This window comes from Manis javanica, chromosome 1 (assembly GCF_040802235.1).
Source record: "Manis javanica isolate MJ-LG chromosome 1, MJ_LKY, whole genome shotgun sequence".
Lineage (NCBI taxonomy): Eukaryota > Metazoa > Chordata > Mammalia > Pholidota > Manidae > Manis > Manis javanica.
Window position 1 is genome coordinate 212,103,770 of NC_133156.1, and position 27,950 is coordinate 212,131,719.

Sequence of the window (27,950 nt, forward strand, 5' to 3'; positions counted from 1 at the left end):
GGCCGACACAAACGAAATTTTGATAGGCTTCTGTACCTTTCAAAAATAAATGATAATGTGAAATAAATGGACCGTCCAGAAACGGTAAAGTTGGGATGAAAGGTTAAATTTTATATGGAAGGTTTAAAACACACTCAATTGGAGCAGAGACTTACACAGACGAGTCCCCTATATATAATTGTCAGTAATGAAGAAGGGTCTAGATGATAAATGAGTGCTAACAGATCAAAGTGACGTTTGCCTGTGTGGAGCGTCTTCTCCGGACTCGGACCTCTCGTAGTAAGAGGTGGGTAAAGAATCTACTCAACGTCTGTTATATTTTGCACTCAGCACAGGGAGGTTACTTTCACGGTTCCAAACCCTTTTCTCCCCTCACCCGCTGAAATTTTAGGTCTGTGTGAAGTATATCTGCAGGGATTTTAGAGGTTTTCCTCATCCTCTTTTGAAGACAAGTATTAAAAGCATTTAAATTAGCGGGAGGGCGGTTAACACCCGCAGCCCTGGCCTCACTGCGCGTCTCTTGGCCCGACAGCGTTCACCACGCGCCTGGTTACGGGTTAGCCCAACAGCGCTAACGGCCGCGGGGCTGCAAAGGCTCCCGAGCGGCGTGCTGCGCGATCGGGACTCGCAGGCCAGCGGTGAGTTCAGAAGGCGCTAGGACTGGGACAAGGCCGGGCAGTGGACGGCTTTTGACGAACAGCCCTTACAGCCAATTGAAAACCTGATCGACTTTTCCTCCTGCCAATAGGGAGCGGGACCCAAGCCAAGGGGCGCTTCCCGCGGGCTGCGGCTGGATTCGATCCGGCGCGGCGGCAGCCAAGGCGGGGGCGGAGGCTCAGCCTGGGCGGCGGGGAGCGGATTAGGGGAGGAGGGAAAACCGGAAGCCACGGTCGTGTCCCCATCCTTAGATTCGCTCCCCCGGGCTGGGAGCGTAGACGGAGGAGGAGGGAGAGGCCGAGTGTTGGCTCTGTAATAAAGGGGAGCGGCCACTCGGGAGCCTCCTCCCGAGGCGCCCCCTCGTCCCGCCCAGTCTCCGCATCCACCCGGCTTCTGGGCGCGGGGCCCCCGCAGACCTTCGCGAAAGAGGCGCTGCCCGCGGCGGGGACCGGCCGGCGGCGTCCGAGGCCCGCGCGTCGCCGCCACCCCCAGCCGCCTGTCCGCCGGTCCCTCCGGCCGCCGCCATGTCCTCCTCCTCCTCCTCCTCCTCCCCCAGGGAGACTTACGAGGAGGACCGAGAGTACGAGAGCCAGGCCAAGCGCCTCAAGACCGAGGAGGGGGAGATCGACTACTCGGCGGAGGAAGGCGAGACCCGCCGGGAAGCGACGCCCCGGGGCGGGGGCGATGGCGGCGGCAGCGGCCGGAGCTTTTCGCAGCCGGTAACAAAGCGATGCCAGGTCCTCGGTGCCTGGAGTGGGCCCGGCGGCCAGGACTCGGCCCCGGGGCCTCTCGCCCGTCTCGTTTACCCTTTCTGCTGCGCTGACCGTTGGGAAGCGCCGGCCCTTTGGCTTTTGTTCTTTACCGTACCTGCTTCCCGCATCCCGACCGCGGGACCGGCCCAGGCCTGGCCGCAGGCCCCGCTGCGAGTCGGCAGCTGCCCCTGAACTCGGGGAGGGCAGCGAGGCGGGGCGGCGGGGAGGCGTTGCTTCCGCTCCGGGGGGCTTTGGTGCGCTATTAGCTCTTTGTTGGTTCGACTCCTCCGGCTGCTGGCCGGCGGCGGGACGACTGGCTGCCTTCCGTCCCTCTGTCCCCAAGCATCCGCGCGGTGGTCTTGATCACTGGATGGTTGCGTCGTTTCCGCCGAGTGCTCTCTTCATCTAGGTCTTGAGGAGGTAGAGCCACACTAAAAGACCAATTACATTCTGACATTCTGGCGCTCACCCTCCAGTTCCCTTGAAGGTTTAATTTAAAAATGTTTACTCTTGGCAGGTGTGGCGTGCATGTTTGCTACCCTTTCCATGATTTCCTCAGTACAGTTTTTTAGCTTCTTGGTTAGAAAAAATGCGTTGATAAGTGTTAGCACAACTCTACCTTCAAGTAAAACAAATCTTAAAAATCACCTCAGTTTTTATATTGACAGTTTAGTTTATTCCAGACTTGATCCAGGAAAGGGGGAACTGAACCCCGGATTGTATCAATAGACATTCCTAGATCTTGTTTTTCTTACCAAAAATGTTAGCTGCAAGCTCAGCTTAAGTGGGATGGAGACTTTAAGGAAACAAAGCAAAGCAAACATCTTTGCCATTTTTAGGCCACCTAAGCTGTCTTAATCACTTTGGTGGTGTTCTTTAAACATTTTAACACATTGTGGTTTTTAAAAAAGTAAACTTTACCCGAAGCTTACGAAATTGTACACGTATATTCAATTTTTAGGTTAAAATGTGTGATCTTTTATAAGAGGCAAATTAGAAATCTTTTAAGCTGTTGTTTGAGTTTTTATGCAAAAAATTCTGATCAGTAGTCCCTAATGTTAGAATTTCCAAATACGATAATGTAATGCATAAAGTTGTAACACATTTAAAAAAGGAACTTTTTCTTCCTCTAAATAGCAATAGTTTACTTATGACTAGATACTACTTTTGATTTTTTGTGCCTAGCTATTTGGAATATTCAAATTGTAACTTGGAAGTGTGAATAATAAAAGTGTATTTCTACTTAGGAAGTTTTAGTTTGACGAGGTGAAAATTCTGAAATGTCCTAATGTGACAAAAGGGTCGGAGAATGAGGGAGAGAAACAAGGGAAGGTAATCAGTAAATAGCTACAGGCCGTAGCTAACCAGAAACTCCACGTTCCTGGTTGAAGTTGTTTCAGCAATCATCTATACAACTTAGGTATGGAATGCATGTAGTTCAACTTTCACATTTTACAGACTAAGAGAACTCAGAGCAGTAGTTAACTGACTTTCCCAAGATCACATAGATTGAATGCTAGCATTCAATGATCAAGATTAAAAGGACAGTAGTTAACTGACTTCATGTATGGAATGCATGTAGTCCAACTTTCACATTTTACACTTTTCCAATGTTACGGCACTGTCAGCAATAAATAAAAACGCTTTTTTGGAGGAAATAACTGTCCCCAGGACCACTTCATCTCCCTTTTGCATGACCAGTGTCTGACCATCATCAACAACTAATCCATGAGCCTTCTCTAAAATGGACTAGCCACCTGTCTCAGGACTTAGCCCTTTACATTGGCCCACCTTCCTTATCTGTATTCAGTGTAAATTTAGAGAACTTTATTTCCTTGACAACCCTCATAAATGTGCCCAGTTCCTTGAGTCTGGCAGATAACTTGTTTCTGTTGACTGACTTTGCTGCTGGTGATACAGAAATTTCCTCTCCCAGACTTAGTCCTTATTCTGGCTAGCATCTGTAAAGGTTCTGTAAACTGTTTTATTTCAGAGATCTCTTGGTGTCTAGAGTTTTTGATTTTTTCAAGTTCAAAACCAACTCCACTGTGGAAGTTGGGAACGGGAATATTATAACTGATAGATGTACTGGATCTTTAGTGTATTTCTTTTGCCAAAAGTATTGCTTGAGGTTTTTGTGCACCAGGTTAAAATCTTCCAGTAAGATTTTGTCTTCAAAAGGTACTTCAATCAGTTTATAAAACAATGTTTTTTGAAAGCAAATTAAACATCAAGCCAATAGCATTATTTTGGATGTTGGGAAGAAAATAATGTAATATATCAAAGTCTCTATCTGTAGAAATAGCACTGGACAGGACTTGGGGGTAGTCAGGAATGCCAACATTCAATTATGTGATCTTGGGAAAGTCAGTTAACTACTGTCCTTTTAATCTTGATCATTGAACGCTAGCATTCAATCTATGTGATCTTGGGAAAGTCAGTTAACTACTGCTCTGAGTTCTCTTAGTCTTTAAAATGTGAAAGTTGAACTACATGCATTCATACCTGAAGTTGTATAGTTCAGTGATTAATATAATGGAGCTTTCAGATTACCCAAGCAGGTGTTAATTTATGCAGATTGAGTTACAGATTCTAATTTTTGTTTATCTTCCTGCTGTTGTATTTTAGCAGAGGGTGAGTTGCTTTTATTTAACAGTAGATCCAATATTCCACTGCAAAATCTAATGAAGGCTTATTTTTCCTGTTTTTAAACATTTTTCTTTATGTAATTTTGGATACTATTTTGAAATCATTGCAGCTATGGAAACCTGTATAAATAAAATTTTATTAGGATAGGAATTCCCTGGTTAGATGTTTACTGTCTAGTGTGTCATCATCCAGAAACATTGGTAATTCATATAATGGAAAAGGGTTTGGCTGAATCTCAGTGGTTCTTCGGCCCAGCCAGAGAACCTTTGTGGTCAAACTGTTAAATGCAGAGTACGCATGATGGGCCATCATCAGCTCTCCTTGAAGTTCATAAAGTGCAAAGCAAGACTGCAAAGATTTACTTTGTTTTGCTTTTCATAATTAAGTGACCATGAATGCTTTAGTAATATATGCATTAGATTTAAGGAGGAAAGTAAGAAAAAAGTGTTTCTACAAATGCTCCTAATATAAAGATGAATTGATCATTCTTTTAAGGTATAAAGAGAACTGAGTTAATTTGGATATGAGAAATAAGACACCCTCCAAATTTGTGTCTTCTGGCACTTATTTTGAAGAGCAAAAACTCCCAGAGTGTTTTAGATTCACCAGGCTGCACTGTTGAACAAAGCTTGATTATGGAGGTTTGTGCTATATATTATACAATTACTTTATTCTTACGGAGTAAATGGTGTTGTTAAATTTAGCAGGCATTACCTTCAGGATCATATTAATAGTAAATTTCTGTATCTGCTTGCTTCTAAGGAAGCAGCTTGACTTCCAAATATTAGGGCTTCACTTGACAAAACCAAGTGAAGGAATTGAGGAATTGAACTGGGAGGTTACTATAAAATACTTGCTTTTATAAAGGCTGGTATCAAAAATTTATGGACTGCTAATTCACTTTGGAGACTTTCAAGTTTTTCTTCTATTCTGCTAGTGAGTAAACAGATCAAATATTGTGATTTGTTTGCTGGGGTAAAAATTTAACTTTATGAGCTTTTAATAAACTTCCAAGCTAGCAAAACACCAAGATCTAAGATTTCTAAACAAAGGTGTATATATTATATGGAGACTCTAGTTTGAATTTATACACTGTTAAACTTTGTGATTTGAATTACAAAGATGATAGCAGTATTACAATGGCTTATTGGATAAATATGGGATGGGAGATGGGATGAGCATCCCTCCCGGTAGAGTCCTTCACAATGAGCATAATAACTACCCTATGGGGAATTTAAAAAAGTTCAAGGATGTGTACACTGAAGGTAAGTACCAGAACCTTGAGGTGTTGATATAGCAGTAATGTTCTATGCCTCCTTTAGCTGAGCTGCTACCCTACAGTAGAGTGAGGATTTTCAGGTCTAGTTTTGGGGAAAAAATGAAAAATAGTAGGTTATCTTTTGGTTTTAACAAGTGACTGTATTGCTTTGTGTTAGTGCATATAGTGAAAAGAGCTGTTGCTAGGGCCATAAGGCAGGTGTCTGGGCTCTTACCAACATGCTTTGTGATTTCTCTGGAACTCAGCTGGCTGCTATCACATGAAACGGTTGGAGTAGATAATCATTGTGGTCTCTTAATGCATTAAAAAATAATGCTTGAACTCCTGCCATGTGCTACATGCTGTTCTCAGTAATAGTGCTATACTAGTGAAAAAAAAAAGTATCTAAAAATGTGTGAATCTACATCATTTAGTGTTTTCATTTTATTCTCTATGAAATTGAATACAGCTTTCAAAGCTTACAGTTCACAGCCACGGCAACGACTCAGATGAGCTTAAGCGAAACAAAAGAGGTGTGAGTAGGGAATTTACTAACTGAGCAAGCCAAGTGGTGGTACTAGTTTCAGGCATGGCTGGATCAAGGGATTTAGGTGATGTCATACAGACCTGATTCTTTCTCTTTCCGTGTTTCAGCTCTATTTCCTCTACATAGTAATAACCCTAAACTTAAATTCCTGTGTTAGAAAATAAAGAGAAAGAACGCTCTTCTCCCCTAGCACCCATATTTATCTCCTTTGATTAGCCATTTTTTATCTCTCCCTTGCCCAACTAATCAGTCCCTGGAATACCTCTGAAGCTGGGGAGGCATGACTATGTGATTGAGTATATCAATGGAATAAAATGGAGTTAAGGATTTTGTGTGTGTGTGTTTAACCAGAATAAGGTGGGGAGGAATCCTGGGTAAGCAAAACCAAAGGATTTCTGCTACAGGAGCAAAAAAACTAAGATTTTTTTAAAAAGTTATTTGAATCATAAGGCTGTCCTTTTAATCTTGCTCTGTGACATGATCAAATGTACTTAAAAACTTTGGATAGGAAATTAAAGAGTTTCCCATATTTTTAATCTGCTGTATAGTTTATTTAAAAAAAGAAAAGGCTGAGAGATGTGATTGTTCATTTTAATTTTAATAAGAATAAAACATAGCGTGAAGCATAGTGTGAATTAAAAATATTTGCAACTGTCCTTTAAACTAATTTGTCCTTCATCGGTATGAAGTATCCAAAATAAAAGGAGGTAATCTTAAACATCTGGAAATACTGTACTTGTTTCTTGATAAATGAGTTGATAAATTTGAATGCATCCATAGAACAATTACTAGAATGGAGAAGGCACTTGAAATCACATCATAAGGAGAATTGCAGAAGAACTAGGGGAATATTTAGCCTGAAGGGTATACTTCAGTGTGATTTAAGAAATCATTACAAATAATTGGAAGGTTATTATGTAGAAGAAGGAAATGTAGATAAGGGTGGGGGTTTCAATTAACATTGAGCCTTTGTTCAATAACTACATCTGAGCCCTATGCTAGACATTTTATAATTGTTTCATTTATTCTTTGTTCAATAACTACATCTGAGCCCTATGCTAGACATTTTATAATTGTTTCATTTATTTATTGTAATCTTATGTGATAAGGATTTTTTTTTCTTTTTTTGAGTAGTGAAAGTTCAGAAAGGTTCAGTGACTCGCCTAAGATGATTGAGCCAGTAAGTGCCCAAAGATTCATGTGTTGGTCTGACTCCCTAAGGCCTTTTTGCCTAGGAAACCATAGGGAGACAGATTTGGATCCATGTTATGAAGAATTTTTCCAATAATGTAATGGCTTGTTTCATGAGGTAGGTATTTCCTTCCACTGGAGATATATGAGGAGAGGTTAATCACTTGGCAGTGTGTGTGTGGTATTGCGGGATGAATTACTAAATTTGAGGTTGGTCTTTTTTAATCCTATAATTAATTATAGGTGGGCAGTAAAGTTTGTTCAATGGCTATTGAGCCCATGTGGTGCAGGGAGATGTTCGGAAAACAAAATTGCCTAAGGGCATTGTACCTGGCCTTTGTGAGTTACGTTTGTTGCTGTACTGTATGAAGAGATGTTAATGGGCCGTTCTCATCGTCCCAGAAGTTTCATTTATGATCTACTGAGCTTGCCTGATCTCCAATAGAGCCTGGTCTTCAATCTGCAATAGTTTAAATTAGCATGTAAGATTGGTGATGGTAAGAGTTTGTCCTTGAAATAGCCTTGAGGGGCTGGAACTTGGGAATGATTACTACTAAGATTGGTCTGTAGCCTGCAGTGGAAACAAATAATGCCTCTGTTAACAGCTGACCCACTTTACCTGCAAAAGCGGCTGAGTAATTAAAAAAGAAAAAATGTACGTAAATTGTAGGCATTCCTTTATTTGCTGGCTGCTCACTAGGAATATTGTTTCTAGTCTGATAAGCAATAGATATAAATAACCAGGAAGGAGCCTACATAACTAAACATTTGAATTGGAATTTGGGCTTCTGTGTCAGAAAGGATTAAAAAAAAAAATCTCAGTACTTCTCTTCAATGTATTCTTAAGCTGGAGAAGACATGACCAGAGTATTAATATATGACTGGGAAAACCAGTACTGATTTATTCACCAGTTAAGAATAAACTGCATAGTATGATGCTTAAAAGAGGTAATTCTAGGGTAAAAGAAGCTTTACAGTGGGTTATTTCACATTTCTTATCATTAGTATATAGTACAGGTAGAGATAAGAAAATACTGATTTAAGAAACATTGATTTTGGGGCGTGAAGGGGGGGTGGCAAAAATTTAGTTTGAAAGATAGATTTAGTATATCAGTTTTATATTTAGAAAAGCCCTAGGGGTTTTTTTTTATCAAGCTACAGAAAGGATGAGACATTTGTAAATCAAGAAAAGGAGATTAATTTAAAGGTTGAGAAATATTAAGGTAGAGGAACTCATGAATGGCAGATTCATTGAGTGGGGAAAGGGAAGAAAAGAGGTTATGGGATGTTTTCAGCCTTGAGGTTGAAAAAAATCATACCTTCCCCTACCATACTGATAACACTTAACATCTTCCAGGTTTTAAAGAATGACTTAAGTCTTGAACTATTCCATTTGGAAGTATAATTAAATAATAACATATTAGAAGCACTTTTTGAGGGATTGTTAAGTTGGTCCTGTAATCCATTTCTTTATGAGAGGTCCAGTCTGAAAAAAAAGCCGTGTTTTTTAGAACTGTGTTCAAGGTAGTGGTTTATCATTGATGGGAAGGAAGGTAGGAGGAAGAGATATATTCAGCTGGTTGGTAGTGTTTTATTAATTAAATTGGTGAGTTAATAAGGATTTTTTATATTATTTCTTCATGCCTTTTCGTAGTTCTTACATACTTTCCCAACTTTTTACTGTGTAAATTGTTCAATTATGTATGTACTTCACCTAGATTGAGCAGGTTTTAACACTGCTGTTTGGGATTTTATCTCTGTATGTATATAGCTATATTTACATACATACAATTGTTAAGTCCAGGGAATGGAAATCCTGGGGCAAAATACCTCTAAAAACCAAAATCAGTCAACAGAAGAAATAAAGTTTAAAATCCATTTATTGCTTACAAACTGCAGTCCGGGGCCTTCTCTCTTTCATGCTCCAGCAGAGGCAAAATTGGCCCTCCCCCTCACCTCTCAGGTACAGATAAGCCCTTCCTTGCCCAGGTAATTGCCATTGATATGGAGATGAACTTTTCTCCACAGGAGGAATGATGCAAATGCACTAAAGCCGTACTTTCCACCTATGAACATCTACTAGTATGCAGATGTACTAAAGCCAGGCGAGATATTCTGGAAATATTACAATTTTACCCACAGGCCACGCCTCCAGAAATCTCACCCTACAATTTACGCATTCCCCCTTACGACCAAGCTAATTACATACAATAGCAACAGCAATAAAGTCATGATAATCCTCAAACCAGAGGATTCAACCTATGTGGATTAAGTAAGTGTACTTTATGGTATAATCTCTCACTAAGCACAAAATATGTTTCTACACTTGTTTACTAATTCCTAACAACCATGCTAGATTACTTGCAAACCTTTTACCAAACATTAGACAAAGTCAAGCCTCTCTTTAAGCATTTTTTTCTTGACAACAGCAACACAATCATAATTCTCAAGCCAGAGGATTCAGCTAGGTTCAAAGTCCCATGCAGATTAAGTCCAAAGCTCATCCATTCCAGCCATCACGTGGCAGCTGAAGCCAGGGGGCGCATCCAGGACACAAGGACTGTAGAAGCAAGTAACTGTTACTGTGGAGGGCCACTTTGGTATTATTCCAGGAATACACAGGAGGGCAGCTTCTGGGCCTTTTCCCAAAGGTCGCAGAAGAGCCAGCCATTGCCAGTCTATGTGTTGAAATGTCCAGGGCCACGTCGATTTTATTCCTAATTGCTTCACTCATCCTTGCAACACATGTCCAGTAAAGTGGGTGCCTTGATCAGTTTCAATCACCAGTGACTGGCCATAGCCTGCAAAGAGATGCTCTAGGCCCCTCTTGGTGGTTTGCTGATCTGCACAATGTGTAGGGAACTTCTTCTGGGCCTAGCTGATTTCTTCAAAGGTCAATCACAAGCCCTATCGATGGGCTACAGCCCACATTGTCTTTTGCCCCATGTGCAGCAAACGTTGATGTAGCCATTGGGCCACATCAGAGGCAGGCTTTCCTTCTAGCCAGCGCACCTGGGCCAATACGTCTGCTTCATCATTCTCTGGGGTTGCCAAAGGCAAATGGCCAGTCACATGGTATATGGTAGGTGTCCATGCCACAGCACTCCATGGCCTTTGGGTCCAGTCTATTACCCACCCAGTGATGGGATAGGTGGTTATTACCTTTGTCAGAGCTGTTCTGGCGATGGTCTCCATAGCCAGCAAGATGTGGTACACAGTAGCCAGTTGCTTCTCTATCAAGGTGAACTGGACCTCTGCTCCTTTCCATAGTTGTGACCAGGCTCTGGCTGGCAGCAGTGGCAGAAACAGTAGCCTTAGGCTCGGGCTATGGGCTGGGGTCAGGGTGGCCAGCAGCGGTGGTGGTGCCTCCATGACCACACATGTCCCTCGTGCGAGTGCCACTTCTCCCATCATTTCTAGGTGCGGCCCTCCCAAAGGTCACACCCATTATGACAGAGTTAGGGTTCAGAGGAATGCTGCAGACTACACCAGATGTATGTCCAGGGAATGGAAATCCTGGGGCAGAATACCTCTAAAAACTGAAATCACTCAAAGGGAGAAATAAAGTTTAAAATCCGTTTATTGCTTACAAAGTGCAATCCCGGCCATCTCTCTCTTTCCTGTTCCGCAGAAGCAAAACTGGCCCTTCCCCTCACTTCTCAGGTACCTAAGCTCTCCGTAGTTGCCCAGGTAATTACCCATTGATATGGAGATGAACTTCACTCCACCCAGGAATGATGCAAACGTACTAAAGCCATACTTCTTCCCACCTCTGAACGTCTATTGATAGGCAGTTGTACTAAAGCCAGGCGAGATATTCTGGAAATATTACAATTTTACCCACATTTATTTTTCCTTAACTGTTTGGAAATTGGCACGTGTCATGACAGTTCGTCCCTAAGTATCCTAGCTTTCCAGAGAATAAGGATATTCTTTTCACAAAATATAACTTATCACAATTGTATTTAAGACAATAAGAGTTCCATTATATAATTAATATCCTGTATTTAAATTTCTCCAGTTGTCCCTAAAAAAAGCATTTTTTATCTGTTATAAAATGAAGGCTCACATACTGCCTTTGGTTGTTGCCTCTCTTTAGTCTCAGTTTGAAATCCTGCTTTCACCATTTTTTGACACCAACTTTTTGTAGAGTCAAAGCCAATATAATTTTCTTTTGCACTTTTACCTTTGCTAGCTGATTAGAATTCTAAGACTTAACAGACAACTGCCTTATTTCTTATAGATTATTGTTGTTTACTTATTTTTAGAGTAAAATTTGTTTCTCATACTTTAAATGTATGTTCTAAATTAGGTTTTTAGAAGTTATTAAAAGTTATCTTCTTGCATTATTGTCATCCAGTTATATTTAAGAGCTTGATGATGATGCACATTTGGTTTTGTTGAGTTTCATCTAGGCAAAGAGTCTCATTTGTTAAAGTTGCAAATAGAGCATTGGTTTGCATATGGTACAATCAGAATGATTCATTTTAAACTTTGTGTCATGTAGTGAGTACCTGTGTAACTATAGAAAAGACTCAGCATAAGCAATTCAAATGAAATTCCAAGGATTGAGTTAGTATTTCCAAAGGACTGAATTTATTTGTTGGATTTGATAATAGTGTAAGGCTACCTTACATACTTCAATCAGTTCTTTAAACTGACATAATTTTTTATTGGCAGGGCACGAGACTGTTGTATTTTTCTAACAATCTTTATAATGTAGAGAAATTGATGAGTCTTTAAAATAGCCATAAAGGGATTTAATTTAAATGATTTTTAAGTTTTAACCATAAATCATTTGTACTTTTAAAATAGTCTGTAGGTAGGAGAAAAACCTTCCATTTAATGGATTTATTTTGGTGTATATATGGATTGTACATGGAAGTCATTTCTGAAGTGATGCAAGAGAGGTGCCCAGTGGCTAGTTCTAACTATAGATCTTTGTCTTACTGAACTTGAATAAATAAATGAGAGCTATTTTCATTTTCAAAGTCATCCTCATATATAGTCCCTTTGAAAATTAGCTCTAAGACAATATACTTAATATTTTAAAACTTATTGCAGGACATGCTCAAAGATACACAGTACTCCATAGGACCCCAGGAAGGTTTACATTTTTGATTACTCCTTGTTCATCATCAAATATGATACCTCAAATAAGTTTAGTTTGTCAAGTGTAATGCTAAGTGAGTTACTTTTAGTGGGACCAGATAACTAATTAAACAAGGACAAAAAATACTAATCTGTATTACAGGAAAAATAAGATATATTATCTCTATATTAAGATTTTTAAATTGGAGCTTTTTGTTCACTTGGACTACCTGAGAATTTGATCTTTTGGAGGTGAAACTATGAACTTAGGAGTATAAAATAGATTTCCAGTCATAGCCTGCTCTGTGTATTTGCTGAAATTTTTTCTGAGATTTCCTTGAATTTGAAATAAGTTATTAAATAACTTACATTGTACTTCTTATTGAGGGGCAGAAATAAAAAATTGTTATGTAAAACATTTAATTGATAATTTTACTCTCAGGTGCTTTTGCTGAGTTGTGAATTGCTTTGGTTTGGGTTTAATTTTTTCAATGTTTGCCTTTTACTGCAGAGTTGAATTTACTGAAAGATGGAATGTAGACTTAACTTTTAAACCACAAATAATTTTCTCTTGCTAGGAGGCTGGTGGAAGTCATCATAAAGTTTCTGTTTCGCCTGTTGTCCATGTTCGAGGACTCTGTGAATCTGTGGTGGAAGCAGACCTTGTGGAGGCTCTGGAGAAATTTGGGACAATATGGTAAGGCTAATAGGGACTTCATCCCAGTTGCAAACAGTATCCTACAACAAGTTGTTGTTGTTATTTATTTTGGAATATTTTAAGAATTAATTGGCAACTACAAGTGGGTAAATTAAGGGTAGGTGAGTGTTGCTGTGAGTTCTTCCACAGATCATGAGCAGCCAGTGTTTTATCTTAGCTTATGTTCCTTTTGTGTTTTGCACTCACGGCAGACTCTTCCTTTCTCTTCCCAAAGCTGGTGTATGCTTAAGAATACTGACTTAAGTGAACACATAATCAGAAAAGTGAATTTGCTGCCAAAAATAGAAACTCAAAAATTGTTTCTGAATTACTTTTGGAGTATGCCTGGCTGTTCTCTTTGTAGTATGGATAATCTAGATTTGATTTTATTATTTTTTCCTTAATGAATGAATATGTCTGCGGTTTTTGTTATAGGCATCAGAGACACAGACTTAGTCAAAATATATAAACAGAAGAGACATTTCAATATATTTGCTGAGTTAGGTCGATTGCTTCAGTTTTATAAAAATTGGTGTGTGGAGTTTTGAATAATGTAAGGATGATGTATATAAATAGATGGTGAGGAGGGATTAGACATGTCTAGCAAAAAGGAATCCTTCAAGGAGTAGGAGTAATGTTAGGTGACTGCTTCCATTATGGCATCTTTTTATTAATTTCTTTGGTGATCTCACCGAGGAGGTGAATGACTTGGCAAACCTATTATCCTCAAAATACATACTTCAGAAACTACTGTTACATACTGTTTATAGCTTGGAGGTAGAAATTGGGAATCCACATGGGTATATATGCCCATTTCTTGAAGGATTGCTGAGATGACTATATCACTTCTTAGTCATCTGGAGTGGATATGGGAAGTTAATTCTGCCCAGAGATTTCTATATTGAAGCAGACTCTTCAGACCTTCTTTAGATTTGTGGGTTGGCACTAGATTAGCCCCATGAATTGCATTGTCTTATGGAGTTATGAAGAGATGGCTAACTCACGTTTTTCTTCTGTTCTTGTATATTTAGGGCTTTTAAGTTATGTTCTTATAGGCAAGAAATACTGAAGCAATGTCAGAAAACAAGTTGAGCAAATATAATTAAAAACTTAAGGGAAATAATAGCTGTATTAGTATTTTGCTGTTAATTATCGTCATGAACTGAATGTTGGGGATTAAAGAAACAGAACTGTTTAAATTGGTGAGTAATTTGAATTACTTTTGGGTGGCCCGTCCGTTTCTGGACTCTCTACTTTTTGAAACTTGGTCCATGGTAAAATGTTCATATATGAATGTTACTCAGTTACTTTGCATAGTGCATCATTCTGCCTTCAAGATTGGTAGTTACATGGATAGGAAAGTCATGAAATAATTGGGACAAATTAGTGTATATTTAAGAGCTTAACTGGCATAACTGTGTGTAGTAGGAGTTTCAGTTGTATGAAGTGATCTTGAATAATAGGTGAGTAGTATTAAAGCTGAAAGAACCTTGATTGGCCTCCAGTGGGGAGTAGGTGTTTTGCTTCAAAATGTTGGCATTTATAGAATCTTTCTCTGTTTGTGGTTATTTAGTGGTGTGTGTATGGCATTATAAAGATTATATAGAAGCTGCTCATATTAAAAAGGTGAGTCACCAAGTTCAATGTACAATAATTTTATATCTAAAGACTAGATGTAGAGGAAAGAAGTTCATGAGAAATGTTAGCGAGAATAGTTGTGTCAGGAAAATAAAATTGCTGTATTTTTTGTCTTTATTCTGTAGTATATTCATGTACTAAATCAAAAGAATATTTAAAAATATGTGGTGAGTCTCTTTTCCTCCATTTTCCCCTCCCATTAAAGGAGAGGATGCTGGGTACAGTGATTAGCTATACTAGTTAAAGATTTTTAAATTGTCAGAGCCTAATTCATACAGTTTTATTTAAAAATCAGTAAATATATGTTGAAAGCACCAACCTTACCATGTCCCTAAGCCTTTTTGTTAATTTTTTCTTTCTTTGGTCTTCCATTCTTCTTCACATTAATGCTTTTTAAAGATAAAAAAAAAAATTGTATGCCAGACAATTTAAGTGCATTCCAAAATGTTTGAAACATTCTAATTTCTGTTCTCTATCTTCCTGTGATGCCACTTTCCTGGGTAACCTTTTTAACTTTAAATTTTGTCCTGTAGCTCACCTCTTATTGTAGTTACAGAAAGCAGTTTTACTGTCATCAAGTCTATAAGAGGCCAATAAAGAATTTATTTCTGAATCTTTTAAATTTTTCTGTATTTCCAAAGAGCCAAAGGGCATTGTTAACATAATTATTTGGTAATATTATTTAGCTATTAAACTAGCTTATATTTATGAAGATAAATATTCTTTTAAAACATTTTTAGCATAGACCTGATTCCAGGGTTTTCTCTTCTTTCGTGTGCAAGATTATAGAACTTCAGCAAGGAGACTGTATTGTCTAAAAGCAATGTTTCTCTCCAATGATTTATATCTTGCATTTATAGTTGATAAATCTTTAATCCAAGGCCTTATTGTTTGTGTATTTTCTTCTTCAATTTTGAATGATGTGGTTGGGGAGAGCTAACAGGTCTCAAAGACCAGCAAATATTGATTGAATATCTGTTGTATGCCAGGCTCCATTTCTAGATTCTGAGAATATAAAGATGAATGAGGCAAGGCAAGCAGTAACTATAATCTTAACAGTAATCCTCCAAGTTTTATAAATGAGGAAACTGAAATTCATGAGAAATTACAAAATTTGCCAGGCTACAAAGTAGTCTGTCTTGTATTGATAAGAAACATTTGCCAGTTCCTAAAGTGTATCAGTAGGTCCTTAGACGCTTGACTGAGAAGCAGTGCTGTCCCTGAGTATGTAACCTGATGTTATTTTTCTGCCCTCCTGCTGCTGTAAAAACCATGTTAGCTATATTTTTTTTTTTTTTTTTTTTTTTTTTTTTGCAACATGGCCTTCTTTTATTTATCAAAACTTAAATGATTTAAATTGTTATTTTATAGTGGATGCATTAAATAAATTATGGTATATGCCACTTAATATGGGGAAATGTTTGCAAAGTAATGGAAAAACTTTGTAAAATAAGATGCATAGCGATGCTAATTACAAATACGATTGAAAGAAAATACATCAAAATAAGTGGTTATTTTGTGATGGTATCATGAATTTTTTGCTTTTTAAATATTTTCTGATTTTCTACAATGTCTTATCATTGGGAAAAAAATTTTTAAAGTCCATGCATGCTATTTGATCTAATAATTTCTCTTCTAGCATTCTATTCTGAGATAACAAATGTAAATAAAGATCTTACACAAAGATATCCATTACAGATTTGTAATAGTGAAAATGGAAAACAACAGTGCAATATTGTAGGAATGTTAAATACATTAAATATATGGGCTATATTATAGACACTAATAATATTTTGGAGGAAACTTTAAAGACATGGAAAAATATTTCCATGGCTAAATGAATACAGCAGAATCTAAGATTGCTTACACAGTATAATCTCAGCTATTCAACACAGTTTCTGTTTGATTCAGTGCTAACTACTATGTCACATTAAAGTATATTCTCTAGGACAGTTCTTCTCAAACTATAGTAAAAAATTACTTTAAAAAATTTCCATTGTATTGATATACCACCTTTTGTTTATCCATTCATTCTGGATGGACATTTGTATTATTTCTGCTTTTTGGCTGTTATGAATAATGCTATGAATATTTGTTTTTTTTTTTTGTTTTTTTTTTTGTTTTTTTTTTGAGAGGGCATCTCTCATATTTATTGATCAAATGGTTGTTAACAACAATAAAATTCAGTATAGGGGGGTCAATGCTCAATGTACAATCATTAATCCATCTCAAGCCTAATTCTCGTCAGTCTCCAATCTTCTGAAGCATAACGAACAAGTTCTTACATGGTGAACGAATTCTTACAGAGTGAATAAATTCTTACATGGTGAACAGTACAAGGGCAGTCATCACAGAAACTTTCGGTTTTGATCATGCAATATGACCTATAAACCATCAGGTCAAATATGAATATTCATTTGATTTTTGTACTTGATTTATATGTTGATCCCACATTTCTCCTATTATTATTATTATTTTTATTTTTAATAAAATGCTGAAGTGGTAGGTAGATGCAAGATAAAGGTAGAAAACATAGTTTAGTGCTGTAAGAAGGCAAATGTAGATGATCAGATGATCAGGTGTGTGCCTATGGACTAAGTATTAATCCAGGCTAGACAAGGGCAGCAAAACATCCACGGATGCAGAAGATTTCTCTCAAAACAGGGGGGGTGAGGTTCTGAGCCTCACCTCTGTTGATCCCCAAATTCTCACCTGATGGCCCCCCTGCGACTGTGCCTGTCTTAGGTTGTTCCTCCCTTGAGGAATCTTACCCGTCTCTGGCTAACCAGTCATCTTCCGGGGCCATACAGGGAAATGTAAAGTTGGTAAGTGAGAGAGAAGCCATATTGTTTGCAAAGGTTAGCTTTTTACTTCTTTGCAGATTTATGCCCTGTGGCTTCTATGCCCAGCACTTGTCTCGAGGTATCTTTACCACCTGGAGGAATTATGATACTCGGTAAATTCGATATGAGGCACGAATTCTATTTAAGGCTTGTAATTAGGAAGGAAGAAGAAAAGCTATAGATGTAGCATATGAAGGAAACTTGGGAGGATTGATTATTTCTTTGACATATCTTCTTGTATAGTACCTTAAGTATGTATAGGTTTTAAACTACTAACTAATTTGCACACACATATTGACATAATAGGAATACGGTGACATAAACAAAGCAAATCTATAATTACCAGCCATCTCCAGTGAAGCCAAGAAAACCATTTAGGCACCCTAGGCATTTGTGAAAATTTATCTATGATATGATGGATATTTTCCAACTGTACTTGAACCATCAGACAAATTAAAGCAGCCCATTTCTGGGATCTGTTCACATCCCATATGTTCTTTTAACCATAGATAGTCTATAGTCATGAGATTTTGGGGTGCTACAACTTGCACCCCTCCCAACTCCTGGTTGAGTTCCAACAGACAGATCCGGTCAAATTCGTTGTCTCACTGTATGCACATGCCAGCCTAGACATCTCCCTCCTCCTTCTCATGGCAAGTCCAGGAGATGGTGGGCTGGATGCAGCCACAACCGCAGCATCGTCCGGATCCCTGTGGAGGCTTTTTGATGATCATCCCCCGGCACGAGTCCTCCAGAGAGTGCTGATGCCGGAAGCTCCTCCTCATATCGTATCTTAGTTCATTTTCTGGGTATCCAAGCTAGGCCTTGATCTCCTGCGTAGAAACAAACAGACCCTTTGCCCACACTTTGACATGCCCTCTATACCACTGTGCAGAACTCATTGGAGGTCAGCACACAGTAACTGCTTTTTTTTTTTTTTTTTAATTAAGAGAAAGGAATATTATCAGAAAAGAGTACCTCCATAGCTGATCATCTGACACCCTTTAAGTGATCAACATTAAGGATATTTAAAGCATGCGTTGATCTTTGATTTACCAATAGTTTTATCCTGTTAAGGAGTAATCCCCCTTTTCTTTCTTTCTTTCTTTTTTTTTTTTTTTTAAATTTTTAATCTACACTTACCTGAAGAATACTATGTTTACTATGCTCTCCCCTATATCAGGTCCCCCCTAACAACCACATTACGGTTACTGTCCATCAGCTTAGCAAAATGTTGTAGAGTCACTACTTGTCCTCTCTGTGTTGTGCAGCCCACCCTCCCCTTTCTCCCTCCCCCCCATGCATGCTAATCTTAATACCCCCCTTCTTCTTCCCCCCCCTTATCCCTCCCTGCCCACCCATCCTCCCCAGTTCCTTTCCCTTTGGTACCTGTTAGTCCATTTTTGGGTTCTGTAATTCTGCTGCTGTTTTGTTCCTTCAGTTTTTCCTTTGTTCCTATACTCCTCAGATGAGTGAAATCATTTGGTATTTCTCTTTCTCCGCTTGGCTTATTTCACTGAGCATAATACTCTCCAGCTCCATCCATGTTGCTGCAAATGGTTGGATTTTTCCACTTCTTATGGCTGAGTAGTATTCCATTGTGTATATGTACCACATCTTCTTTATCCATTCATCTACAGATGGACATTTAGGTTGCTTCCAATTCTTGGCTATTGTAAATAGTGCTGCGATAAACATAGGAGTGCATCTGTCTTTCTCAAACTTGATTGCTGCGTTCTTAGGGTAAATTCCTAGGAGTGGAATTCCTGGGTCAAATGGTAGGTCTGTTTTGAGCATTTTGATGCACCTCCATACTGCTTTCCACAATGGTTGAACTAATTTACATTCCCACCAGCAGTGTAGGAGGGTTCCCCTTTCTCCACAGCCTCGCCAACATTTGTTGTTGTTTGTCTTTTGGATGGCAGCTATCCTTACTGGTGTGAGGTGATACCTCATTGTAGTTTTAATTTGCATTTCTCTGATAATTAGCGATGTGGAGCATCTTTTCATGTGTCTCTTGGCCATCTGTATTTCTTTTTTGGAGAACTGTCTGTTCAGTTCCTCTGCCCATTTTTTAATTGGGTTATTTGTTTTTTGTTTGTTGAGGCGTGTGAGCTCTTTATATATTCTGGACGTCAAGCCTTTATCAGATCTGTCATTTTCAAATATATTCTCCCATACTGTAGGGTTCCTTTTTGTTCTATTGATGGTGTCTTTCGCTGTACAGAAGCTTTTCAGCTTAATGTAGTCCCACTTGCTCATTTTTGCTGTTGTTTTCTTTGCCCGGGGAGATATGTTCAAGAAGAGATCACTCATGTTTATGTCTAAGAGGTTTTTGCCTATGTTTTTTTCCAAGAGTTTAATGGTTTCGTGACTTACATTCAGGTCTTTGATCCATTTTGAGTTTACCTTTGTATATGGGGTTAGACAATGGTCCAGTTTCATTCTCCTACATGTAGCTGTCCAGTTTTGCCAGCACCATCTGTTGAAGAGACTGTCATTTTGCCATTGTATGTCCATGGCTCCTTTATCAAATATTAATTGACCATATATGTTTGGGTTAATTTCTGGGGTCTCTAATCTGTTCCACTGGTCTGTGGCTCTGTTCTTGTGCCAGTACCAAATTGTCTTGATTACTATGGCTTTGTAGTAGAGCTTGAAGTTGGGGAGTGAGATCCCCCCTACTTTATTCTTCTTTTTCAGGATTGCTTTGGCTATTCGGGGTCTTTGGTGTTTCCATATGAATTTTTGAATTATTTGTTCCAATTCATTGAAGAATGTTGCTGGTAATTTGAGAGGGATTGCATCAAATTTGTATATTGCTTTTGGCAGGATGGCCATTTTGACGATATTAATTCTTCCTAGCCATGAGCATGGGATGAGTTTCCATTTATTAGTGTCCCCTTTAATTTCTCTTAAGAGTGACTTGTAGTTTTCAGAGTATAAGTCTTTCACTTCCTTGGTTAGGTTTATTCCTAGGTATTTTATTCTTTTTGATGCAATGGTGAATGGAATTGTTTTCCTGATTTCTCTTTCTACTGATTCGTTGTTAGTGTATAGGAAAGCTACAGATTTCTGTGTGTTGATTTTGTATCCTGCAACTTTGCTGTATTCCGATATCAGTTCTAGTAGTTTTGGAGTGGAGTCTTTAGGGTTTTTTATGTACAGTATCATATCATCTGCAAATAGTGACAGTTTAACTTGTTCTTTACCAATCTGGATTCCTTGTATTTCTTTGTTTTGTCTGATTGCCGTGGCTAGGACCTCCAGTACTATGTTAAATAACAGTGGGGAGAGTGGGCATCCCTGTCTGGTTCCCGATCTCAGTGGAAATGCTTTCAGCTTCTCGCTGTTCAGTATAATGCTGGCTGTGGGTTTATCATATATGGCCTTTATTATGTTGAGGTACTTGCCCTCTATTCCCATTTTGCTGAGAGTTTTTATCATGAATGGATGTTGAATTTTGTCAAATGCTTTTTCAGCATCTATGGAGATGATCATGTGGTTTTTGTCTTTCTTTTTGTTGATGTGGTGGATGATGTTGATGGATTTTCGAATGTTGTACCATCCTTGCATCCCTGGGATGAACCCCACTTGGTCATGGTGTATGATCCTTTTGATATACTGTTGAATTCTGTTTGCTAATATTTTATTGAGTATTTTTGCATCTACGTTCATCAGGGATATTGGTCTGTAATTTTCTTTTTTGGTGGGGTCTTTGCCTGGTTTTGGTATTAGGGTGATGTTGGCTTCATAGAATGAGTTTGGGAGTATTCCCTCTTCTTCTATTTTGTGGAACACTTTAAGGAGAATGGGTATTATGTCTTCTCTGTGTGTCTGATAAAATTCCGAGGTAAATCCGTCCGGCCCCGGGGTTTTGTTCTTGGGTAGTTTTTTGATTACTGTTTCAATTTCTTTGCTTGTAATTGGTTTGTTTAACTTTTGTGTTTCTTCCTTGGTCAGTCTTGGGAGGTTGTATTTTTCTAGGAAGTTGTCCATTTCTTCTAGGTTTTCCAGCTTGTTGGCATATAGGTTTTCATAGTAGTCTTTAATAATTCTTTGTATTTCTGTGGAGTCTGTCGTGATTTTTCCATTCTCATTTCTGATTATGTTGATTTGTGTTGACTCTCTTTTTCTCTTAATAAGTTGGGCTAGAGGCTTATCTATTTTGTTTATTTTCTCAAAGAACCAGCTCTTGGTTTCGTTGATTTTTGCTATTGTTTTATTCTTCTCAATTTTGTTTATTTCTTCTCTGATCTTTATTATGTCGCTCCTTCTGCTGACTTTAGGCCTCATTTGTTCTTCTTTTTCCAGTTTTAATAATTGTGATGTTAGACTATTCATTTGGGATTGTTCTTCCTTCTTCAAGTGTGCCTGGATTGCTATATACTTTCCTCTTAAGACTGCTTTCGCTGCATCCCACAGAAGTTGGGGCTTAGTGTTGTTGTTGTCATTTGTTTCTATATATTCCTTGATCTCTATTTTGATTTGTTCATTGATCCATTGATTATTTAGTAGCATGTTGTTAAGCCTCCATGTGTTTGTGAGCCTTTTTGTTTTCTTTGTAGAATTTATTTCTACTTTCATACCTTTGTGGTCTGAAAAATTGGTTGGTAGAATTTCAATATTGTGGAATTTACTGAGGCTCTTTTTGTGAGCTAGTATGTGGTCTATTCTAGAGAATGTTCCATGTGCACTTGAGAAGAATGTATATCCTGTTGCTTTTGGATGTAAAGTTCTATAGATGTCTATTAGGTCCATCTGTTCTAGTGTGTTGTTCAGTGCCTGTGTGTCTTTACTTATTTTCTGCCCGGTGGATCTATCCTTTGGGGTGAGTGGTGTGTTGAAGTCTCCTACAATGAATGCATTGCAGTCTATTTCCCTCTTTAGTTCTGTTAGTATTTGCTTCACATATGCTGGTGCTCCTGTATTGGGTGCATATATATTTAGAATGGTTATATCCTCTTGTTGGACTAAGCCCTTTATCATTATGTAGTGGCCTTCTTTATCTCTTGTTACTTTCTTTGTTTTGAAGTCTATTTTGTCTGATATTAGTACTGCAACCCCTGCTTTCTTCTCACTGTTGTTTGCCTGAAATATGTTTTTCCATCCCTTGACTTTTAGTCTATGCTTATCTTTGGGTTTAAGGTGAGTTTCTTGTAAGCAGCATATAGATGGGTCTTGCTTTTTTATCCATTCTATTACTCTATGTCTTTTGATTGGTGCATTAAGTCCATTTACATTTAGGGTGACTATTGAAAGATATGTACTTATTGCCATTGCAGGCTTTAGATTCGTGGTTACCAAAGGTTCAAGGTTAGCTTCTTTAGTATATTACTGCCTAACTTAGCTCGCTTATTGAGCTGTTATATACACTGTCTGGAGATTCTTTTCTTCTCTCCCTTCTTATTCCTCCTCCTCCATTCTTCATATGTTCTGTGTTTTGTTCTGTGCTCTTTTTAGGGGTGCTCCCATCTAGAGCAGTCCCTGTAGGATGCCCTGTAGAGGTGGTTTGTGGGAAGCAAATTCCCTCAGCTTTTGCTTGTCTGGGAATTGTTTGATCCCACCATCATATTTAAATGATAGTCGTGCTGGATACAGTATCCTTGGTTCAAGGCCCTTCTGTTTCATTGCATTAAGTATATCATGCCATTCTCTTCTGGCCTGTAGGGTTTCTGTTGAGAAGTCTGATGTTAGCCTGATTGGTTTTCCTTTATAGGTGACCTTTTTCTCTCTAGCTGCCTTTAAAACTCTTTCCTTGTCCTTGATCCTTGCCATTTTAATTATTATGTGTCTTGGTGTTGTCCTCCTTGGGTCCTTTCTGTTGGGGGTTCTGTATAATTCCATGGTCTGTTCGATTATTTCCTCCCCCAGTTTGGGGAAGTTTTCAGCAATTATTTCTTCAAAGACACTTTCTATCCCTTTTCCTCTTTCTTCCTCTTCTGGTATCCCTATAATACGAATGTTTTTCCTTTTGTATTGGTCACATATTTCTCTTAGTGTTGTTTCATTCCTGGAGATCCTTTTATCTCTCTCTATGTCAGCTTCTATACGTTCCTGTTCTCTGGCTTCTATTCCTTCAATGGCCTCTTGCATCTTATCCATTCTGCTTATAAATCCTTCCAGGGATTGTTTCACTTCTGTGATCTCTTTCCTGACATCTGTGATCTCCTTCCGGACTTCATCCCACTGCTCTTGCATTTTTCTCTGCATCTCATCCCACTGCTCTTGCATTTTTCTCTGCATCTCATCCCATTGCTCTTGCATTTTTCTCTGCATCTCTGTCAGCATGTTCATGATTTTTATTTTGAATTCTTTTTCAGGAGGACTAGTTAGGTCTGTCTCCTTCTCAGGTGTTGTCTCTGTGATCTTTGTCTGCCTGTAGTTTTGCCTTTTCATGGTGATAGAGATAGTTTGCAGAGCTGGTACAAGTGACCGCTGGAAGAGCTTCCCTTCTTGTTGGTTTGTAGCCTTTTCCTGGGAGAATAGCGACCTCTAGTGGCTTGTGCTGGGCAGCTGTGCGCAGACAGGGCTTCTACTTCCCGCCCAGTTGCTTTGGGGTTTATCTCCGCTGTTGCTGTGGGCTTGGCCTGGCTGGGGCTGTTCCTCCAAAATGGTGGAGCCCCGTTGGAGGGGGAGCAGCCAGGAGACTATTTATCTCCGTAAGGGGCCTCTGTGCTCCCTGCTGCCCAGGGGGTTAGAGTGCCCAGAGATCCCCAGATTCCCTGCTTCTGGTCTAAGTGACCTGTCCTGCCCCTTTAAGATTTCCAAAAAGCACTCTCCAAACCAAAACAACAGCAGCAACAATGAGAGAGGGAACAGAAAGAAAGAGAAAAAAAAAAAGGAAAAAAAAGGAAAAAACAAGCGATTTTTTTTTTTTTTTTTTGTCCTCAGGTGCCGGTCCCAGGCACCCGCTCACTGGTCCTGCTGCCCTGTCTCCCTAGCACCAGGGTCCCTGTCCTTTCAAGGCTTCCAAAAAGCACCCACCCACCGGTCCCGCAGGGAAGGAACGCTCAATATTCTTTGTCCTCAGGCACTGGTCCCACGCACCCGCTCACCAGTCCCGCCGCCCTGCCTCCCTAGCACCGGGGTCCCTGTCCCTTTTAGGCTTCCAAAAAGCACTCGCAGAAAAGAGAAAAAAAAAAGGGGAAAAACGCGCGATTTCCTCTGTCCTCAAGTGCCGGTCTCAGGCACCCGCCCACCGGTCCCGCAGGGAAAAACGGGGGATATTCTTTGTCCTCAGGCGCCGGTCCCAGCCACCCGCTCACCAGTCCCGCCACCGTGCCTCCCTAGCACTGGGGTCCCCGTCCCTTCAAGGCTTCCAAAAAGCGCTTGCCATAAAGAGAAAAAAAAAAAGGGGAAAAACGCGCGACCTCCTCCGTCCTCAGGCACCGGTCTCAGGCACCCGCCCCCAGGTCTCGCAGGGAGAAACGCGGGATATTCTTTGTCCTCCGGCGCTGTTCCCAGGCACCTCCTCACCGGTCCCGCCACCCTGCCTCCCCAGCAACGGGGGCCCGTCCCTCTAAGGCTTCCAAAAAGCGCTCGCCAAAAAAAAAAACTGCTCCGGTTTCTCTCCACCCGCCGGGAGCCGGGGGGAGGGGCGCTCGGGTCCCGCCGGGCTGGGGCTTGTATCTTACCCCCTTCACAAGGCGCTGGGTTCTTGCAGGTGTGGATGTGGTCTGGATGTTGTCCTGTGTCCTGTGGTCTCTATTTTAGGAAGATTTTTCTTTGTTATATTTTCATAGCTCTATGTGTTTTTGGGAGGAGATTTCCACTGCTCTACTCACGCCGCCATCTTGGCTCCCGCCTGAATATTTGTATTATGTTAGCTATATTTTAAAACATTTTTAAGGTCCTTGTTCCTGTGAATATAGGACATCTCGTGTTTCCCCTGCAGTGATCTGTGCTCTGGTTTCTCTATTCCCTCCCTTACTTCATTTTTTTTTTCATTTCATGTATTAAAATATACCCCCCAAAAAAGAATATACAGCGAAAAATAAACACTTCACCCTCATGCCCATAGGCAACTATGAATACCATATTCTAGTATCTTTTCATGGATTCTTTAATATTTAAAAACATTTTGGAGGAGATTATTTATATGAAATTTGGTTGGTTTGCAGTTGCTTCTATGTGTCTTTTGGTTTTCCATTTTTAGTGAAGTTAAATGAAAGTATAGTTAGTTCTTAGTTACAGTGTGGGCACTTATTTATTTGGAAAATTTGATAGAGGTAATAGTTTCTATTATTAGGGGTCCCAAATGCTAACCTTCTGTTTTATCTCTCTTGGTCTCTGTATCTAGATATTTTCTGATACTTCTTAAGAGTGGCAGCCTGAGAATAAACTAGGCAGTGTCATTAGTGACAAGAGAGAATTGTTCTTGAGGGCATGAAGTGAATAAGCTGTCAACCACAGTAGGATAAGCTTTCAAATATGCACCATTTTCCTGTTATACCACAATTTATTTGGATGATTTAAGACTTGACTAACATTGGATATAGATAGTGAAGAATACTAATCTGTATGATTTGACACACTTTTATTAAAATCTGTTTTTACTTGATTGAGAACAAATAAAGCTAGTTTAATTTAATCATATACTATTTGCATATTCCTTCCCAATCTTCCTTTCAGCTATGTGATGATGATGCCATTTAAACGGCAGGCTCTCGTGGAATTTGAGAATATAGATAGTGCCAAAGAATGTGTGACGTTTGCTGCAGAAGAACCCGTGTACATTGCTGGTCAACAGGCTTTTTTCAACTATTCTACAAGCAAAAGGATCACTCGGCCAGGGAATACTGATGACCCATCAGGAGGCAACAAAGTTCTTCTCCTATCAATTCAGAATCCTCTCTATCCAATCACAGTGGTATGTATTTTAGTATAATAAACTAAATTACAAGTGATCTTAGGATTTGCATCTAGAGTGACTCACCCATAGTTTTCTTCACTGCCATCTAGATATTTGAAAATAGTGGGAGTTTTTTTAGAATTATTAAAATTAATCTTAATTTTGACTGTCAAGTTCAGTGAACAAAGAAATGGTAGAGCAGTGAAGCTAAAAAGGTCAGAAACGTAGTTGTCATAGTTAAACAAGAACATTTACAATTTCTTACTTGCTATCAGTTTTAACTCTGTTTCTAATAATGAATTAGACCTGTTGGAAATGATCCAAGAACTCTCTCACACACCAGCTATATGTATTAAAGAGCATCTACTACATAATGACAGGACCCTACAGTACAATAAGGTGCTTATATCAGAAACTGTTTTGAGATAGCTTGTTAAAAACCTGTCTGGTTTGCTTAAAATTCCATCTCACCCTTTAAAAAAGTATTATAGTAGAATTTTAAAAAGGATTCATGTTCTGAACCAGTTGTTTTCTACTTCATAATCACAGGCTGTTTTATATAATACACTAGTGACAAGGACACTGGATTTTTGTAGTGAATAGAATAACACAGTAAGGGAAGCTTCAATTAGTATGATTTCTAGAAGGGTATATGATAGTGGGACATAAACTTAAAATATCAGATAAACTATTTAAAAAGACATTATGTATCTATTTACTTTTATAATACAGGCTTATTAATAAATTTGGTGTTTTGGGAAAAGAATATGTAACTAATTTAGTACAAGTACTGTGATTTGGTTACTGTTGTATGCCTGGTACTTAATGGTGTGGCTGTGTAATTGTAGGGGCTCAAGAAATTTCTTTAAAGTTGAACAGTTGCTCCTAAGTGGGTATTTGTGTTCTCTCTTAGATGGTTCAATTATCTTATTTGGTGACATCTAACACTGTATAAATGATCTTCCCTGGGTGTTTTCTCTTTAGCCATTGTCCTTAGAAAAATGAATACCAAGTTCTGTTATTACCCTTAATAAGTATTTATTATTATAATTCAAGCAGTTACAATATTAATATTTCAGAGTCACATTTGGAATAAAAACCAAATTTATTGATTATAATTTTGGTTTATTGTGTATTATCAGAAGTTATTTTAGGCACCTGTTAAAAAAACTGATTCATTTGGGAGATCAAATAGCTAATAGTGCTTTTCAAATGTTTCATTGGAACCTCTCCAACTTGGGTATATCATGTAGGTGAAGAAATACCTTTAGATTTATTAAAGTTTTACAATTTCAATAATTCATAGAAATGACATATTGACAGGTTTGTTTTTTTTTTTTTGTATAACAGTATAGCTTTAATGTTTTTCCAAACACAAAATGTGAAGAAATCTTGTATTCTTTCCTTCATAGGATGTTTTATATACTGTATGCAACCCTGTTGGAAAAGTGCAACGTATTGTTATATTCAAGAGAAATGGGATACAAGCAATGGTTGAATATCCTTTATTTTTAAATATTTTATTGGTATGTTTATAAATGCTATGTAATATAGACTTTATTTTTTCCTGCTTAACCATTTCTAAAGTAGTGTTTATTCCCCCTTATCAGAAAACCCTACTTGTCATGGGAGAATATATTAATAAATGACAGATCCGATAAAGGGTTGACATCCAAAATATATAAAGAGCTCACACACCTCAACAAACAAAAAGCAAATAATCCAATTAAAAAATGGGCAGAGGAGCTGAATAGACAGTTCTTTAAAGGAGAA

The 27,950-nt window shown here is 38.8% G+C and overlaps 1 protein-coding gene across 2 annotated transcripts in view; it reads left to right on the forward strand.

The window, feature by feature from the left end:
* The first annotated feature begins 810 nt into the window (after positions 1-810).
* The window catches only part of HNRNPLL (heterogeneous nuclear ribonucleoprotein L like), a 54,051-nt gene continuing 26,911 nt past the window's right edge, over positions 811-27,950 (forward strand). Inside the window, exons 1-4 of one of the 2 annotated variants that reach the window (XM_073214228.1) lie at positions 811-1,376; positions 12,724-12,842; positions 25,958-26,195; positions 27,590-27,675. In XM_073214228.1, coding sequence (XP_073070329.1) covers positions 1,182-1,376; positions 12,724-12,842; positions 25,958-26,195; positions 27,590-27,675 — 638 coding nt within the window. In that variant the 5' untranslated portion in view covers positions 811-1,181. The remainder of the gene's footprint in view (positions 1,377-12,723; positions 12,843-25,957; positions 26,196-27,589; positions 27,676-27,950) is intronic. The other variant, XM_073214226.1, reaches the window with a different exon arrangement.